This window comes from Cydia amplana, chromosome 2 (assembly GCF_948474715.1).
Source record: "Cydia amplana chromosome 2, ilCydAmpl1.1, whole genome shotgun sequence".
NCBI lineage: Eukaryota > Metazoa > Arthropoda > Insecta > Lepidoptera > Tortricidae > Cydia > Cydia amplana.
The window spans coordinates 18,806,917-18,823,874 of record NC_086070.1 but is presented as its reverse complement, the minus strand read 5'-3'; the positions used below and the strand labels follow the sequence as shown (position 1 = coordinate 18,823,874).

General features: G+C 35.8%; 2 protein-coding genes across 2 annotated transcripts in view; one reads left to right on the top strand and one right to left on the bottom strand.

Annotated features, from left to right (window-relative positions):
- The window catches only part of LOC134656599 (sodium channel protein Nach-like), a 38,797-nt gene extending 31,402 nt beyond the window's left edge, over window positions 1-7,395 (bottom strand). Inside the window, exon 1 of the mRNA XM_063512155.1 lies at window positions 7,266-7,395. Coding sequence (XP_063368225.1) covers window positions 7,266-7,393 — 128 coding nt within the window. The 5' untranslated portion in view covers window positions 7,394-7,395. The remainder of the gene's footprint in view (window positions 1-7,265) is intronic.
- A 2,069-nt stretch (window positions 7,396-9,464) lies between these two features.
- LOC134659387 (probable 2-oxoglutarate dehydrogenase E1 component DHKTD1 homolog, mitochondrial) overlaps window positions 9,465-16,958 on the top strand; it is a 35,666-nt gene continuing 28,172 nt past the window's right edge. The window contains exons 1-2 of the mRNA XM_063515044.1: window positions 9,465-9,741; window positions 15,456-15,582. Of these exons, the coding sequence (XP_063371114.1) occupies window positions 9,612-9,741; window positions 15,456-15,582 (257 nt within the window). The 5' untranslated portion in view covers window positions 9,465-9,611. The remainder of the gene's footprint in view (window positions 9,742-15,455; window positions 15,583-16,958) is intronic.

Here is a 16,958-nt window from a genome sequence, read left to right as displayed (position 1 = left end):
AAAATTTATCCCCTAACAGGGTTAAAAAGGGGTTGAAAGTTTAAATCCATTACAAATGCTTTGAAACTTTTTAGAAAGGCATAATATCCGATTGCAAAAAAAAGGGATTGCGACGTTTTAGGAAATTCAACTCCTAAGGGAGTAAAAAAGGGGATGAAACTTTGTCTTGGGGTGCAAATTTTATTTTAAGCTAAGACCTTGAAACTTCGCAAAAAGGTATTAAATTAAAAAACAACAAAACAAACTTCAGTGTTTTTAAAAATTCATCCCCCGAGTTGGTGAAAAAGGGGTTGAAAGTTTGTACGGAGATCAAATATTTTTTGGATTGCGGGACTTGAATCTTTGTATAAAGCCATATTATTAATTCTCAAGAAAAGTCATTTCAGCGTTTTCAAAAATTCAGCCCTTAAAAGGGTTAAAAACGGGGTTGAAAGATTGTATAGGGTTTATATTTTATTTTAACCTACGAATTTGTAACTTCGTAAAAAGTTATTTCATTAAAAGAGAAGAAAACCATTGTTAGCGTTTTCCAAAATTCAACATTTAAGGTGGTGAAAAAGGGGTTGAAAATTTGTATGGAGGTCAATATTTTTTGTAAGTACGGGACTTGAATCTTTGTATACTGACATATTATTAGAATACGAGAAAAGTAATTTCAGCGTTTTTAAAAATTCATACCCTATAAGGGTCCAAAAGGGGTTGAAATTTTGTATAGGGTTCAAATTTTATTTAAAGCTAGGAACTTGAAACTTCGTAGAAAGGTATTCTATTAAAAAACAAAAAAACCTATTCAGCGTTTTTAAAAATTCATCCCCCGTGGAGGTGAAAAAGGGGTTGAAAGTTTGTATGGAGATCAAATATTTTTGAGAGTGCGAGACTTAAATCTTTGTATAAAGCCATAGTATTAGAACACAAGAAAACTTATTTCGGCGTTTTTAAAAATTCATCCCATAACAGGGTTAAAAAGGGGTGGAAAGATTGTATAGGTTATAATTTTATTTAAAGCTAGGAACTTGAAGCTTTGTAAAAAGGTATTTTATTAAGAGAAAAGAAAACTAATTTTAGAGTTTTTGATAATTCATCCCCCAAGGTGGTGAAGGGGGTCGAAAATTTGTATGGAACCCAAATATTTATCGGAGTGCGGGACTTTAATCGTTGTATAAAGGCATATTATTACAATACAAGAAAAGTAATTTCAGCGTTTTTAAAAATTCATCCCCTAAAAGTTTAAACAGGGGTTGAGAGTTGGTAGAGGGTTCAAATTTTATTTAAAGCTAGGAACTTCAAACTTCGTAAATAGGTAGTTAGGTAGTAGATTTTATTACATAGTGGACTTGAAAATCTTCTGGCGGTTGAGAAAGATTATATCGAGATTATCGAGAACAATTTTATTCAGTTAGGGGCTTGAAATTTCGTAGCCAGGTTGTGAAAGACAAATCTCATGCGTTGTATACTTAATAATTAACAAATGAATAACCGTCCCTACTGCTATCTTTTGCTGCATAATGTTCTAAGCTAATGTAGAATTTATAACCACCAATATACAAATCCACGCGTACGAAGTCGCGGGCAACAGCTAGTGAATATATAGTTACGTATTTCGTTATTGTGATGATCGCTGATATTTATTAGGTCTAGAGCTGTACATAATTTACTTGTACTTAATTAATGAGGATGAGTATGAGTATGAACTTAATTTTAATGTTAACAAAGACTCCATAGCTCTCCTTAGTCTTACCGTGCTAAAAAAACTCCGAGGCCTGATCATCATCGATGGTAACCATAAAAATATTGTATTGTCACCCATATTACATATTATGTACTTATGTAAATTTTCAGCTTCATTGAACACCCGAGAAGTGGGTCAAATCTAGACACGCGGTAGCGTGTCCAGCCAAGTTCAAAGAAAAAGGAACTGGCGACGCAGCAACCGTGTGTAATATTACACGAACCATTTCGAGCTACTTTTGACCCCTTCACAACTTGAAACCTACTTAACCTACACACATGAAATTTGGCACATGTATTCAAGTCCCTTAGCTTGTTCAAAATAATTATAAAATAATAGAAAATCCTGAAATTATAAAGGATTTGTCTTGGCTAGTTTTTAAGTATAGGCATATCTATCTATATATATAAATGCACGTGTCCTGACTGATTGACTGACTGACTGACTGACTGACTCATCAACGTAGAGCCGAAACTACAAATGCTAGAAAGTTGAAATTTGGACACTAGGTTGCATTTATAAAACGTATAAGAGCTAAGGAGCGATTTTGAGAAATTCAACCCCTAAGGGGGTTAAAAAGGGGATGAAAGTTTGTATGGGGTTCAAGTTTTATTTTGAGCTAGGAAATTGAAACTTTGTAAAAATGTACTATATTAAAAAACAAGAAAATTAATTTCTGCGTTTTCGAAAATTCATCCCCCAAGGTGGTGAAAAAGGGGTTGAAAGTTTATATGGAGATCAAATATTTTTGTGAGTGTTGGACTTGAAACTTTGTATATGGGGATAGTATTATAAAACGGGAAAAGTAATTTCAGCGTTTTTGAAAATTCATCCCCTAACAGGGTTAAAAAGGGGTTGAAAGTTTGAATCCATTACAAATGCTTTGAAACTTCTTAGAAAGGCATAATAGCCGATGACAAAAAAAAGTAATTGCGACGTTTTAGGTAATTCAACCTCTAAGGGGGTAAAAAAGGGGATGAAACTTTGTCCTGGGGTGCAAATTTTATTTTAAGCTAGGACCTTGAAACTTCGTAAAAAGGTATTAAATTAAAAAATAAGAAAATTCATTTCTGCGTTTTCGAAAATTCATCCCCCAAGGTGGTGAAAAAGGGGTTGAAAGTTTGTATGGAGATCAAATATTTTTGTGAGTGTTGGACTTGAAACTTTGTATATGGGGATATTATTATAAGACAGGAAAAGCAATTTCAGCGTTTTTGAAAATTCATCCCCTAACAGGGTTAAAAAGGGGTTGAAAGTTTGAATCCATTACAAATGCTTTGAAACTTCTTAGAAAGGCATAATAGCCGATGACAAAAAAAAGTAATTGCGACGTTTTAGTTAATTCAACCTCTAAGGGGGTAAAAAAGGCGATGAAACTTTGTCCTGGGGTGCAAATTTTATTTTAAGCTAGGACCTTGAAACTTCGTAAAAAGGTATTAAATTAAAAAACAAGAAAACTAATTTCAGCGTTTTTAAAAATTCATCCCCCAAGGTGGTAAAAAAGGGATTGAAAATTTGTACGGAGATCAAATATTTTTGAGAGTGCGGGACTTGAATCTTTGTATTTGGGGATATTATTAAAATACAGGAAAAGTAATTTCACCGTTTTGTAAAATTCATCCCCTAACAGGGTTAAACAGGGGTTGAAAGTTTGAATCCATTACAAATGCTTTGAAACTTCTTAGAAAGGCATAATAGCCGATAACAAAAAAAAGTGATTGCAACGTTTTTGTAAATTCAACCCCTAAGGGGGTTAAAAAGGGGATGAAAGTTCGTCTTAGGGTGCAAATTTTATTTTAAGCTATGAACTTGGAACTTTGCAAATAGGTATTAAATTAAGATACAAAAAAAACAAATTTCAGCGTTCTTAAAAATTCATCCCCCAAGGTGGTAAAACATGGGGTTAAAAATTTGTACGGATATCAAATATTTATGAGAGTGCGGGACTTAAATCTTTGTATTTGGGGATATTATTAGAAGACAGGAAAAGTTATTTCAGCGTTTGGTAAAATTCATCCCCTAACAGGGTTAAACAGGGGTTGAAAGTTTGTATGGCGTTCAAATTTTATTTTAAGCTAGGAACTTGAAACGTCGTAAAAATATATGGTATTAAAATACAAGAAAACTAATTTCAGCGTTTTTGAATATTCATCCCCTAAAGTGGTGAAAAAGGGGTTGAAAGTTTGTATGGATATCAAACATTTTTTCGAACGCGGGAATTGAATCTTTGTATTTGGGGATATTATTAAAATACAGGAAAAGTAATTTCAGCGTTTTGTAAAATTCATCCCCTAACAGGGTTAAACAGGGGTTGAAAGTTTGAATCCATTACAAATGCTTTGAAACTTCTTAGAAAGGCATAACAGCCGATAACAAAAAAAAGTAATTGTAACGTTTTTGGAAATTCAACCCCTAAGGGGGTTAAAAAGGGGATTAAAGTTCGTCTTAGGGTGCAAATTTTATTTAAAGCTAGGAACTTGAAACTTCGTAAATAGGTAGTTAGGTAGTAGGTTTTATTAAATAGAGGACATGAAAATCTTCTAAGGGGGTTTAGAGGGATTACATCGAGGACAATTTTATTCAGTTAGGGGCTTGAAACTTCGTAGGTTGTGAAAGACAAGTCTCATGCGTCGTATAATATTAATAATTAAGAAATGATTAACCGTCCTACCGCAATCTCTTGCTGCATAATGTTCTAAGCTAATGTAGAATATATAACCACCAATATACAAATCCACGCGTACGAAGTCGCGGGCAACAGCTAGTAGGTCGGGCTTTTTCTGTTAGTTTTTCAAAAACTTGGTTTATTGTTAAAAACTAGCCAAGACAAATCCTTTATAATTTCAGGATTTTCTACACAGCACAGAACTTGGCACCCATATAGATCTCAATTCTTTTGTCGGCGAGTCAACAACGACACATATTCTTAATATTGAACTTGGCTCTCATTTCACATTTATGTTTTTGTTGGGATTTAATTTGCATGATTTGATTGGAACCACATTGGAACAGACAGACAACCAACGGGACAGATGAAACTAAGTAAAAGCTTGAAAAAATGTGGCTTTCCAATTTCTATTGCAACTTCAGGTGAAAACGGAGTCTCTATTGTTTCCCAAATAGTTTTAAGCCATAATGTATTGTTTGCTCGAATTTTCGTTAGTCATAATTCCTTTGGTTCAGAAACGCGTCACTTTTCAGGATTGCCATAAAACAAATCTAACCTAACCTAACCTATCTATAGGATAACCTAACTAAAATCTTGAAATGTTAACGGTTTCAGTTTTATGAGTAATGATAATATGACAAACAATACATTGACTTAAAACTTTATGGGAAACAACGGGACCCCATGAAAACGTCCTTATTGAAGCATAAGGACCTTTAATTTATGGAAAGCTACATATAACAACCAATTCGAGGCTACTAGGTGGCAAAATACGATTAAATACGAGTAGGTAGGTCAAATACACGAGAGTATTAAAATAAGGATTTATATTTGGCCAAATATTCTTGTGACAAAGTTATTCTTCCTCGCGTTATCTCGATTGTGTCACGGATCATGAGAACCTATTGTTAGCTTGACAATTAATCCCAAGGATTGGCGTAGGCACTAGTTTTTCCGAAAGCAACTGCCATCTGACCTTCCAACCCAGAGGGTAAACTAGGCCTTATTGGGATCTGTTAGGCTGTTAAAGTTTAAAGTTACCTACTCGTAAGTCTCGTAACACAACATATAAGTTTCACATAACAAAATTACTTACATATATATTATGTACCTAAACATATTACTTTTCTAAAAAAAGGACTGAAATCTAGTGCTGCGAAGAAACGGTATTTTTGTTCGGCTTTTTTGTTGCTATTTTGGCATATGGATACATGGTAGAAGAAGTAAGTATGGAATCCTCCTCCGTTTTGCGTGGTCCGACGCACCTGACCGGGTTTTCGCGATTTTCCGTCAATGTCTGTCAATACCTTATTTCTTACGAACACCTAAAATAATAAGTTTAAAATTAATCTCAATGTCTCCAGTTTGCTGTTCATTCAAACTGAGAAAATCCAAATTTCTGAGGCAATATACGACCGCTGTCTTATATAAGCCATTAAAATTCATCGTGAATAACCCCACGTTGCGTTGTTATAAATTTAATTAAATAAATAATTATTTTATTTAATTTATAACAACTAATTAGGCATAGCGTCCAATTTAGAATATGACACAGGCACTAGTTCTTACGAATTTACCTTAATTTATTAATCAAAGGACCTGAGGTAAAAGTGAGAAGAGGTTAATAAGCAGATGCACCAGCTAGTCGCCGACGCTCCGCTTCCCCCGGGATTAGCCCTTAAGCCTGCACCTAACAGACTGGCTCATAGAGGGCTATAAGCTTGCTGTTGCGTCAATTTTCATTTTTAGAAAAAAAACTAGTCTACTAACTACTAACAACACAATAAATGCTTATTTTGCCGCATTCTTCACTATCTCTCACTGTTTCACTGCCATCTAACCCAGAGGACAAAAATATAGCTTATTGTGGCTACTGGCTACTCCGTCTTCCTCATGACTCATGATATTTTACTTCACCATAAAGTAATTGGTGTAATATCAAATGATATTTTTCACACAAGTTACAAGAAGTTCCTTGCTAAGAGCCGGGGTTAGGACCCACGACGATTGGTTTAAAATATAATTTGTTACCTAGTAATTATACTAAATCTGTTTTCTTTTTGACATTTAGTGGTATATGTATTGCTGTGTGTTTATTGTCAAGTTTTTTTTAATTCTGGACAATTGTCATATATTCGTTTTCATGATAGATCTACACCAACGCAACTGCATGTCATGTTCTTGCGGTTTATTTTTATAACGCCAAGATCGAAATTTGAATGTTAACTCCATCTTGCGTCGAGTAGGGGAATCAAAAAACTATAGAAAATAGAAATGCAGTTTACTCTATGCCATAGAATCCCCTTTTAAATGTCATAAATCCAAACATGGCGGCAATACCAATAGACAACCAAGTCTAGCGATGAAATGATTTGTTTACATGAGATTCACTGACAGGTGACACACTTTACCTATTCGACAACCCATGATTGTTCAGATTCAAATGAACTTCAACATGCGACGTCAAAAGTGGCATGTCGAATAAGGCCCCTGATAATTTTTATAACCATTTTTAGATGACGTAAAAGAACCTACTTAAACATTGCTTTTTTAAACCCCTGACTCAAAAAGAGGGGTTCTATATGTTTGACGCCAATGTATGTCTGTGTGTCAGTCTGTGGCATCGTAGCTTTCAAACCGATGGACCAATTTCAATCTGGTTTTTTTTTACGTGAAAGACAGTTTTCGTGAAGTGGTTCTTACAATTAGCTATTGTTGATAAAAATCAGTACAGCAGTTTGAAGAATATCAGCTCTTTTCCTATGTAAGGTATTTTTGTGCGTATAACAAATTCTTAATTGAATAGTTATTGTTATTTTCAAATTATATTCTAAGAGGTTCAGTTGATCTACTGTCCTAATATCTTACCTTTTAAAACTCGGTATGTGCGATAAAGAAATCACATGACCGATCCCGTGAAGATTGCTACTGCTGCCAAAATAATTGATCGCATACACAATCCGGTTAAAGAAGGAATTATTCTCCAGTTTCTTCATTTTATTGTCATATATTATGTGGCTGATAATACCATTGTTAGCTGAGAAGACACTAAATCAAGTAACTTTTAAATAAGAGAAAGAAAACTAAAATGAATGAGTGGGAGCGGTGGGATTTGTTTCGGAGAAATGTTATAAAATAAACACAATTTACACTCATAGTCTCACATTATAATATTGTAGGAGAATAATGATGTAGGGAATCACCATACGACTAATAATTTGTGTCAATCCAACAACATTGGAGCTCACCCTCAATCCGTATATGCAATTTCTACTCAGATATATACTACAATAAGTCTATCAGTTGTACGGATGGCAGTAGTTAATGGACTTTACATGTAGCTGACCAAATAAACCACGATCACGAAACGCACGCAGGACATAAGCATGCCATCAACCATGCTACTAATGCTCTATGATTACCAACATATGGATATCATCTTTTGCACCTACTAAAGTAGGGTACTGTCTAGGGTTTGCACGACGGATCCGAAATGTATGAGAATATCCGCGGATCCGGATCCAGATCCGGATAATTTCATACATTTCGGATCCGGATTGCAAACCCTAGTACTGTCGTTTTATAATTATGGCGTGTAAAGACCCAATTATATTGGTATATATTTTATACTCTACTCCCAAATATGCAAGTTCGATTAAAATGATGGCCCGAGGGAGACCAGCCCAGCTTCCAGAGGTAATCAATAGTCATATTTTTGAAACAGGTATGTTCTCAATTCTCCGGAATTATGTTTTATTAGTTTTTTTTATGTACCTGTGCTCCTCGATTTATCGATTTTGGGCTGATTTGCAATTTTATTTTGGTTAGAAAGGTAAGGTATATATCACAATTAGTCAATTGTCATTAAGTCAGGATCTGACAATCTGATCCTGGAAAAATATTATAGACACTCCTTTACTTATTTGGGTATTATTTTATAGAAACTCGTGCAGTTACTTTCAGAATTTCTCTACCTAGATTGAAATATATTTTTTCGTTTATCAATGAGTTTAATTGTTTATATGATTTTATTTACATATGCATTTAATGAAAATCCTAACATGAAAAGCGCCTATTAAACATTTACAGCAATTATATAGCTAGAACAAAAGTTATCGAATGATAACGCATTATTTTAGTTGCTGATCTGTTGTTTTGAACACATTTTTAAATTCAAATCAATGTCGAAATGGCTTAAGGCTTAAATATGATTTACATTGAGCACCTAAATGCAAATGATCCCTAAGCCCCTTTAAATTATCATATTTTACCACTGCGTTTCCATTTGAGCCAAAGGTAATTATGGAAACAAAAAAGCGATTGGCCAAAGCTAAACAAAAGTTTATTGTAAATACTCTGCCGCCTTCTAAAAGAAACCCAACTCAGACCTCTGTCATAAAAAGCTAAAATAGGTAGATCGAGTTAGTTAGCAAGTCAAGATCAGATTTTTAAAGTTCTCTCGCCTAATAACTACAAAACAGCAAAGAAAGCAACTCGGGTGCGACTCGGCGTAGTATCAGCCACTCTTTATTCATATACCTACGAAAGACAGTTAACGCTTTACCAAATAGCCGGTCAGTGTCGCAAGGGTCACGGAGACTACATGCAGAGGCCGCGACGTTTCCGGATAGGACTTATAATATTGTCGTAGTATGTCATTGAAATACTATGCCTATAGCAACAGTAATATTATTTTAACTGCTATCTAATTTCAAGCGTGATATATGAAAATGAATAGGTATTATAATGATAAGATAAAAGAGTAGTGATCGCAAAATTTGCGTGTGGAGGGCCCCCTGCCAATCTAATGATGGTAGCTATAAATAATAGATTACAATATCAGCTGTTGTTGTTTTTGACGTATTGATTTTATTTTATACTTAGTCAATATAGAACGCTTGTTAACAAATTGGCCTTCTTTACACACTCTTCATGACCTAAATGTTAAGAACTGAGAGTAAATTGAACGCTCTTATCATATTTAATCACAGTACTCGTATCTTCCCATAATCATATTGTTGTGACGTAACAGTAAACATAATATTATCATTCCTCTGTCTCATTCACTCGCGTTCAGTAGCGATCGGGCTGCGCTGGGGCACACTCAAGCGCGTGTATTTTAAATAGAACACCTTGAACTCTAAATATCCGTAAACATCTTAAATGTTTTAACTTATTGCTAAATGTTGTTTTACAAAGTGCAAGTGAGACAGGATGCACGGATTCAGTAAAGTGGGAACGAGGCAGGTGATGAGATGGAAGGAGTGCCGGTTGTTTGACAGAGTGAAATATCATTCTGGAACCGGCGTGTTCGGCCATCGACCGCGAACAGAAAGCCAGTGTGGTAGGTCGAGTAATAATCCACATCATAATGCGGTACCCGGCGCCCTTATAAAAAAAAACAACGGGTTGCACTCCGGGAGTGCCGATAGAAGTGAAAACTCACCTCACTATGTTACCGACGCCCGGTAACACGATACATACGTTTAGCGGAGGTATTCTATTTATTTATTATATATTATTATCATTCTCAAATAAGGTCACACTTTTTCATTGACATGTTTATTTACATACTGCCATGACAACGTCAAATTATTTGAACATAGGTAAAGAGTGTGTAAAAAGATAAGTATAGGTTTTGAAAAGGAGTCCGCAACATAAATGTCAAATAACATTGAGTTTTTCTTTATTGATTTAAATGCCATCTAAATTATGAGTGGCCACCTTACGGTCATGTGATCGCCTTACGCTGTCTCGAGTTTATCATTTTTTCCCCACCTCAAAAAGTGCCCAGCGCCGCTAAAGAAGTTTTCACTTCAAAAATGTTCATTCATTTTGCTCTTATAACTTATAACCCTTAGTATCGTTACACCCGGCGTGAACTTCATCATTTTTAGTGTTCCATAATTTGACTCTCCAAGAGCTCTTACAGGTACAGGTTAGGTTCAGCATGAACAAAATATTATTAAACAAAACGTATAAGTATCAGGACATAGTAATAGTGAAGTATTTTAAACTGTAACAACCGTATTCGAACTTTAAGATACGCCAAATATTAGATATAGATAGGAATCCATATCGGAAATGTCAGTGTCAAAAAAGTGACGTTTTTGTTTGAAGAAATGTCACTTTTGACACTTGTTTGAGACTGACATATCCGATCCATATCGTTTCTATATCTAATATTTGACGTATCTTAAAGTTCGAATATGGCAGTAATGTAAATATCTGTTGACTTTTGAGACTGTACTAGTCAGTAAAATTATTAGCTTAGCACCCCTACATGGCTACATACAAATATGTTTTGCTAACTGCAACTATACAGGGTATTACACCAGCCATTGAAAGTGGGATGGGTACACGTTGTATTAGGTCATAGAGCAACTTTTACTATGGGACCAACCCCAAATCCCGAAAAAAGAATTGACTCTCCCATACATTTTGGCTGGCTGATGTTGATATCTTGTATAGGAGTGTCAATTTTTTTTCGCGATTTCGGGGTTGCACAATCTCAGATTAGTGTAGCGAGAATCTCAAGATGCCATGAAAGACACAAAATGCTAAGAAAAGGGGGACGTCAAAATGCTACTTTTGCACCAAGGGATATTTGACGCAAAAAAGGGTTGACATGATTGGTCACGATACTCAATCATGATCAGAAGGGAACCACGAGGATTAGGCGGTATAGACCCGCAATTTATGTTGAATATTGATTTATCTCTTGGAACATCCTTACTCGCTAAAAGCAATTTATCTTACCGTCTTTACAGAACATCAAATTACTCTCAGTGAAGTTATCTCGACGCAATTATATCGTTTGAAAACAAACCGTAGTGCTTTGAAGTACGTTTTAAATTTTAAATAGAAACATGCATTAGATACGAGATTGCGACAGCTCTAACATTCGATAAATAATCACGAATAACTTTACCCCGTAATTTTCCAATCTTACACGATTCTTACACTGACTTAATATAAAAGAAATAGACACACAAAGCAGAACAAAAACGTCAACAAATGTGGATCCCAATGACGTTTCGCACCATTTGCATTGATGATAAAAACGCTTACGTAAATTTTGAGTCAAGATAAATGTTTCGTACAGAAAAGAGCTTAATGTCGTAAGCAATCAGTGTCAAATTTGCAAACATAAGTACCAACACTGTTAAAAAATTTAGTCCGATGGCACTAAACGTAACGTATTTACGTCAAACAACGTCAAACGAGAATAATGAACGAATGGAGTCACTTTGGTACACTTTAATATGTATTACTGTACAGGAAAACCAATTGAAGTAATAAATAAAACAAATTTAATTTAATCGGGAGCTCAAATAAAAGTAATTCGTGGTTCAAATTCAAACAAATTAAATTTTTAATTCGTAAGTATACGTCTTTAAATACTAATTTCCTTGAAATAAATTCTACTTATTAAATAACTGTGTATTTAAGATCTACATTTACTCATAGCACGGGTGCACGGGGAAATTTAGATACTGATTGGATTTTTTTTATAAAGTCTACCTATACTTTATAAAAAAAATCCTGTGGTTGTCACTGTGTTCCGACAGGTTTAGCATTTACAGTTAGTCGATATAAGCCCTTATTGGTGGTGTATATGTCGGAAACAGGGAAATGGGCCGAACACACAAGTGCCGTTTTGCCTTGTTTAAAACTGCATCACCCCTATCTCTTGCTATAATTAAATAGCAGTCCACTTTGCACGTCGCATAGGTTTTCTTGGAAATCTTCAATTTAAACATAATATTATTTCTTATGAATTCCATATAAAAATAAATAAAAATATTGACCTCACATCGACTCATTAGAATTTTGTTCCTTGACATCCCTTCTTTGGTACTAACAAATTAATTTATTCAAAACCATAAAATTACCACCAGATTACATAAATTATGTAATGCTATCCAAAGAACTAACCGAAAGAAATACATTCCATCCTTTTTCCTTGCTTTATCATTGTTATTTTTACATATTTTAACGGCACATTTCGTAATTGTTGACAACTTCACATTTGAGCGTTTCAAACAAGACTAAACGAAAAAGTAATGCATGATCTGTTTTGACATCACTTTTGTGGGGCCATTTTTGGCGGCTGATTGGGTATCCAGTTCTTTATACTATATCAATGGATTCTTATTAGGGCGAGCGAAGCGAGCCCTATCACTATTCGACAAACTATGCATTCTTGTGGTACACTTTACGGAAAAACTATCGCACTTATAGGTTTGAAATTTAACATAGTAATTTAAATTCATGTCTAGATGTGTTATCAAACATAAAAATATCATTTTATAAACCTAAAAAAATAAAATAAAGGAAAAACACTTTGTATTACTACTAGCGCCATCTGTTAGAAAAATTATGAATTAAAATTCGTGCTAATGTACTATGTGCTAACAACGATGAATACAAAATAGGGTTAAAATTTTAGATTCTGACTTTTCTGACCCATCTCGACCGCTCGGTTTGATTCCCAATTTAGCAATTAAGTTTCTCTGAATACTGGAACATTCAATCTTGCTGTATATTCACTGCGGAGGTCAATTTACTCGTATGTTTTGTGACGCCGATGAACTGATCAGTCATGTTGTGTTAGCAAACTTAAATCGGGTATTTTCAGTTCGAGAAACAGTTTTAGTGTTACTATTGCTTGGAACTGCCAAAATTATAAATAAAGATAAGCATATTAGGCCGTGATTTAGGGCCGATACAGACGGACTACAACCCGACTGCAACTTGTATGGAAACTGCACGCCGACTGCACGCCAATTGCAACGTCGGCGTGCAGTTCAACAAAATGACCCAGAACCCTGGCAGTACCTAGTGGAACTCAGGTTTGGTGCAACAGGCACACGCTGTTTTAGTAATTCTACACGTCTTGATGAGCACTTGGGAGAGCAGTACGATAGAGCTGATGCTGAACCCTGGCTGTACCTAGCGGAACTCAAGTTCGGTGCAACATATACACACACTGGGTTGGACATCCGACTCGTCATGATGATCACTTGGTAGAGCACAGTACACAAGATAGCTGATGCTGAACCCTGGCAGTACCGAGTGGAGCTCGGGTTTAATACAACATATGCACACGCTGTTTTGGTCATCCGACTCGTCTTGATGAGCACTTAGGAGAGTAGTACCCAAGATAGAGCTGATGCTAAACCTAGTAGAACTCAGGTTTGGTGTAACATAGATACACGCTGTTTTAGACATCCGACTCGTCAGAATGAGCACTTGGGAGAGCAGTACCCAAGATAGAGCTGATGCTGAACCCTGGCAGTACCTATTGGAACTCAGGTTTGGTGCAACATAGGCAAACGCTGTTTTGGTCACCCGACTTGTTTTTTTGAGCACTTGGGAGATACCCATAATAGAGCTGTAGCTGAACCGGGCAGTATTTAGTGGAACTCAGGTTTGTCGCAATATAGGCACACGATGTTTTGGTTATCTCACTCGTCTTGATGAGCACTTAGGAGAGTAGTACCCAAGATAGAGCTGATGCTGAACCCTGGCAGTACCTAGTGCAGCTCGAGTTTGGTGCAACATAGGCACACGCTGTTTTGGACATCCGACTCGTCATGATGATCACTTGGTAGGGTAGTACCCAAGGTAGCTGATGCTGAACTCTGGCAGTACCTAGTGGAGCTCGGGTTTTATACAATATAGGCACAATCTCTCACGATAGAGCTGTTTCGATACTCACGATAGAGCTGTAGCTGAACCCTGGCAGTATTTAGTGGAACTCACGTTTGTTGCAACATAGGCACACGCTGTTTTGGTCATCTCACTCGTCTTGATGAGCACGTAAGAGAGCAAATTATACGTAAGTTTATCTGCGGAGCAGCATGATTACCGCCAGTAGGTGTCCAGACGGGATAGTTTTACGCTCAATTGTGTGGTGTGGACGCATAAATAAATTCAAGGACATTGGCTCGCTGACCAACATTATGTAGGAAGGCTTCCTTGCAAAAAGTACTGGGCGACCGTGTAGGATGTAGTAAGCGCTAATGAAATTGTATATTACGTGTGGATGACATTGGCAATTTGATTTTGTCGTCTGCACAGGTTTCTAATGGGCAAAGTAAAAGTTGTAACAGACAGGCGTACCGGACAGCGCCCGGGGTCCAAATAGTAGGTAAGTATATTTCTATTTGCTCTCACTTATCGATCGAACATGGAACAAGACTCAAACTGGATCAAAGTCGCGGTCCGGTACGTTTAGGTAGAAAAACTCCGCGAGCCCTTACAAAGTTCTGCTTTTTGCTAGTATTAAATTTAAATACGAGTATTTATAGCTAAACCAATACGAGTATGTGTACTAAACCACGTACTAAACCAACACATGTATAACATTGCAATAAGAATAAGTAATCAATCCATAGCATGGTACCTATAAAAAATCATTTGGCTTTGTTTGCTGAATCTTGTTTGAGACATGGATTTATTTTATAACCTCTAAAACCTTTCACAATTTTAAAAATGGACCATAAATGGACAACGAATGAACAAAATAATTGCAAAGTAAAAAAATCGATGAAAACGAAAATTCTAAGGAATGAAATAACAAGAGAGACCTTTCTAATTTGTCAATAGTAACGAGGTTCATTTCGTGGCTCGCCTTGTTCCTTCCACCCAAGAAATTGTTAATTGTAAAAATTCTTCTATACCTATTTTTTTGTTGTTCTTGCTATAATAACGTAGTGATTTAAATAATAGCTCAACCCGAATACAGTGCCTTCTTGAAATTGAAGTCTGTTAAAAATGGACCAGCAGACACATTGATAAATGTTAACTCATTCTGAGTTAAGTTCTCATTCATTTAATCCGTTGATATTATCAAGTTTAATTTAAATTACTATTTTTTGTAAGTTTCTACTGTAACTCTACCAAATAGCATTAAAAAAATGTTGGGTTCCAAAAAGTGGCATTAGGCGCTAATGGGTTAGCTCGATTTGTGTAAGATTGCCCCAAATATTTAGAGTAATTTATGAAAATGACACACAATTATCATTTTTAAATTTAATTCTTGTGTTACAGAAACACCACAAGAAGTACTCGTGAAGCGGTACGAGAACTGCCGCGCGCAGCAACTAGTCGACGCCTATCGGACCCACGGACATCTTAAAGCTACTATTGATAACGTAGAATACAAGAGCGTTGACAGGTAATATCACAACAATGTGTGTGTAAACATTTGTAGCCAATTAAGAGCCAACAGGAGTGGTCATTTCTCCATACAAACGTACTCGACTGTTTCCTCCGTGGTTTTTGAAGCTAGAGCAATGATTTTTTCAACACAGATTAACATTGTCAATATCTGTGTGGAACCGTTTTGCTTTTTTTGATATTTTTGTTTTTTAAGGCGCTAGAGCCCTTCAAAATTGGCCTAATTGACTATGCCGCAATGAGAGGCGTGGTATTCAAAACTGATATCAATTAAGTAGCCAAAAAAGCAAAACGGTCCGACACAGATAATTTCACAATCATTTAGATTTCCAAATTTGGTTACGATTGGTTAAGTTTTGGAGGAGGAAACAGTCGAGTACGAAACCTCGAATTTTGAGATTTTTACGCAGGATTTTTCGCCTTGTCCTTATCGCACTAGTTTTAGGAGCCGCTTCCGTTAGCGAGACGGGTATATTTATTTGCCTAAAATATTTAAATCTCAGCTCCTGTTTCGTCTTAAGGTAAATAATCTGCGTAATATTATTCTGAAGAGTTAGAACAATAACCCGTTTGAGTGGTAGAGGCATCTCACAATATGTTAGTGTTTGTCACGATTGCATATTTCCTCATCAATATTATTATAAGAGTTGAGAGTCAACGTGTCTAAGTTGTGTATAAATTACCACCTAAAACAGAGCGGAAGAACACACAACAAACACGCGGCGGATACAAATTCGCATGTCGCTCCCGTGCGATCACGCTCTACACCACGCTGCGAATTCACATCAGTGTTAGAGTCTGGCTACTGAAATATTACACAAATTTTAGGCGGGAAATTCAAAAAAAATTCGGCTGGTCACACTTTGGGTAATAGGAATTATACCTAGTTATGATATTAGAAAATATTTTTGATTTTCTGTGCACACCTAAGGTACCTAAGGATATAAGTTAAATATACGTTGACGTGCACTCAAAGTCAGCTCACATAATTTATATGTGAGCTGACTTTGAGTGCACGTCAGTATGTAAAGTATTTATACCAGTCAACGATAAACACATATTATGTTTACACTTTCTCACCGTGTACCGTGTACCGTGTACCAAGGCGAAAAATGAAATGTAGTGTAAATAAGACCTAGATCGATAATACCGTAATATTAATCCATCACCACAAAAATTACATAAGTACTATACTAAATATGCTAAATGCTAAGTATCAAAATATTTATAGAGCACCAACCTCCTAATTTGTTTACATTTGGTTACGACTTGTAAACATTGCAGTTTTTCGTTATACAACGCTACACGTCGACTTCGCACATTGTCGTAATTATTTACGAGCTTAAATAATAGTTTGGGGACCTCACTAGTATT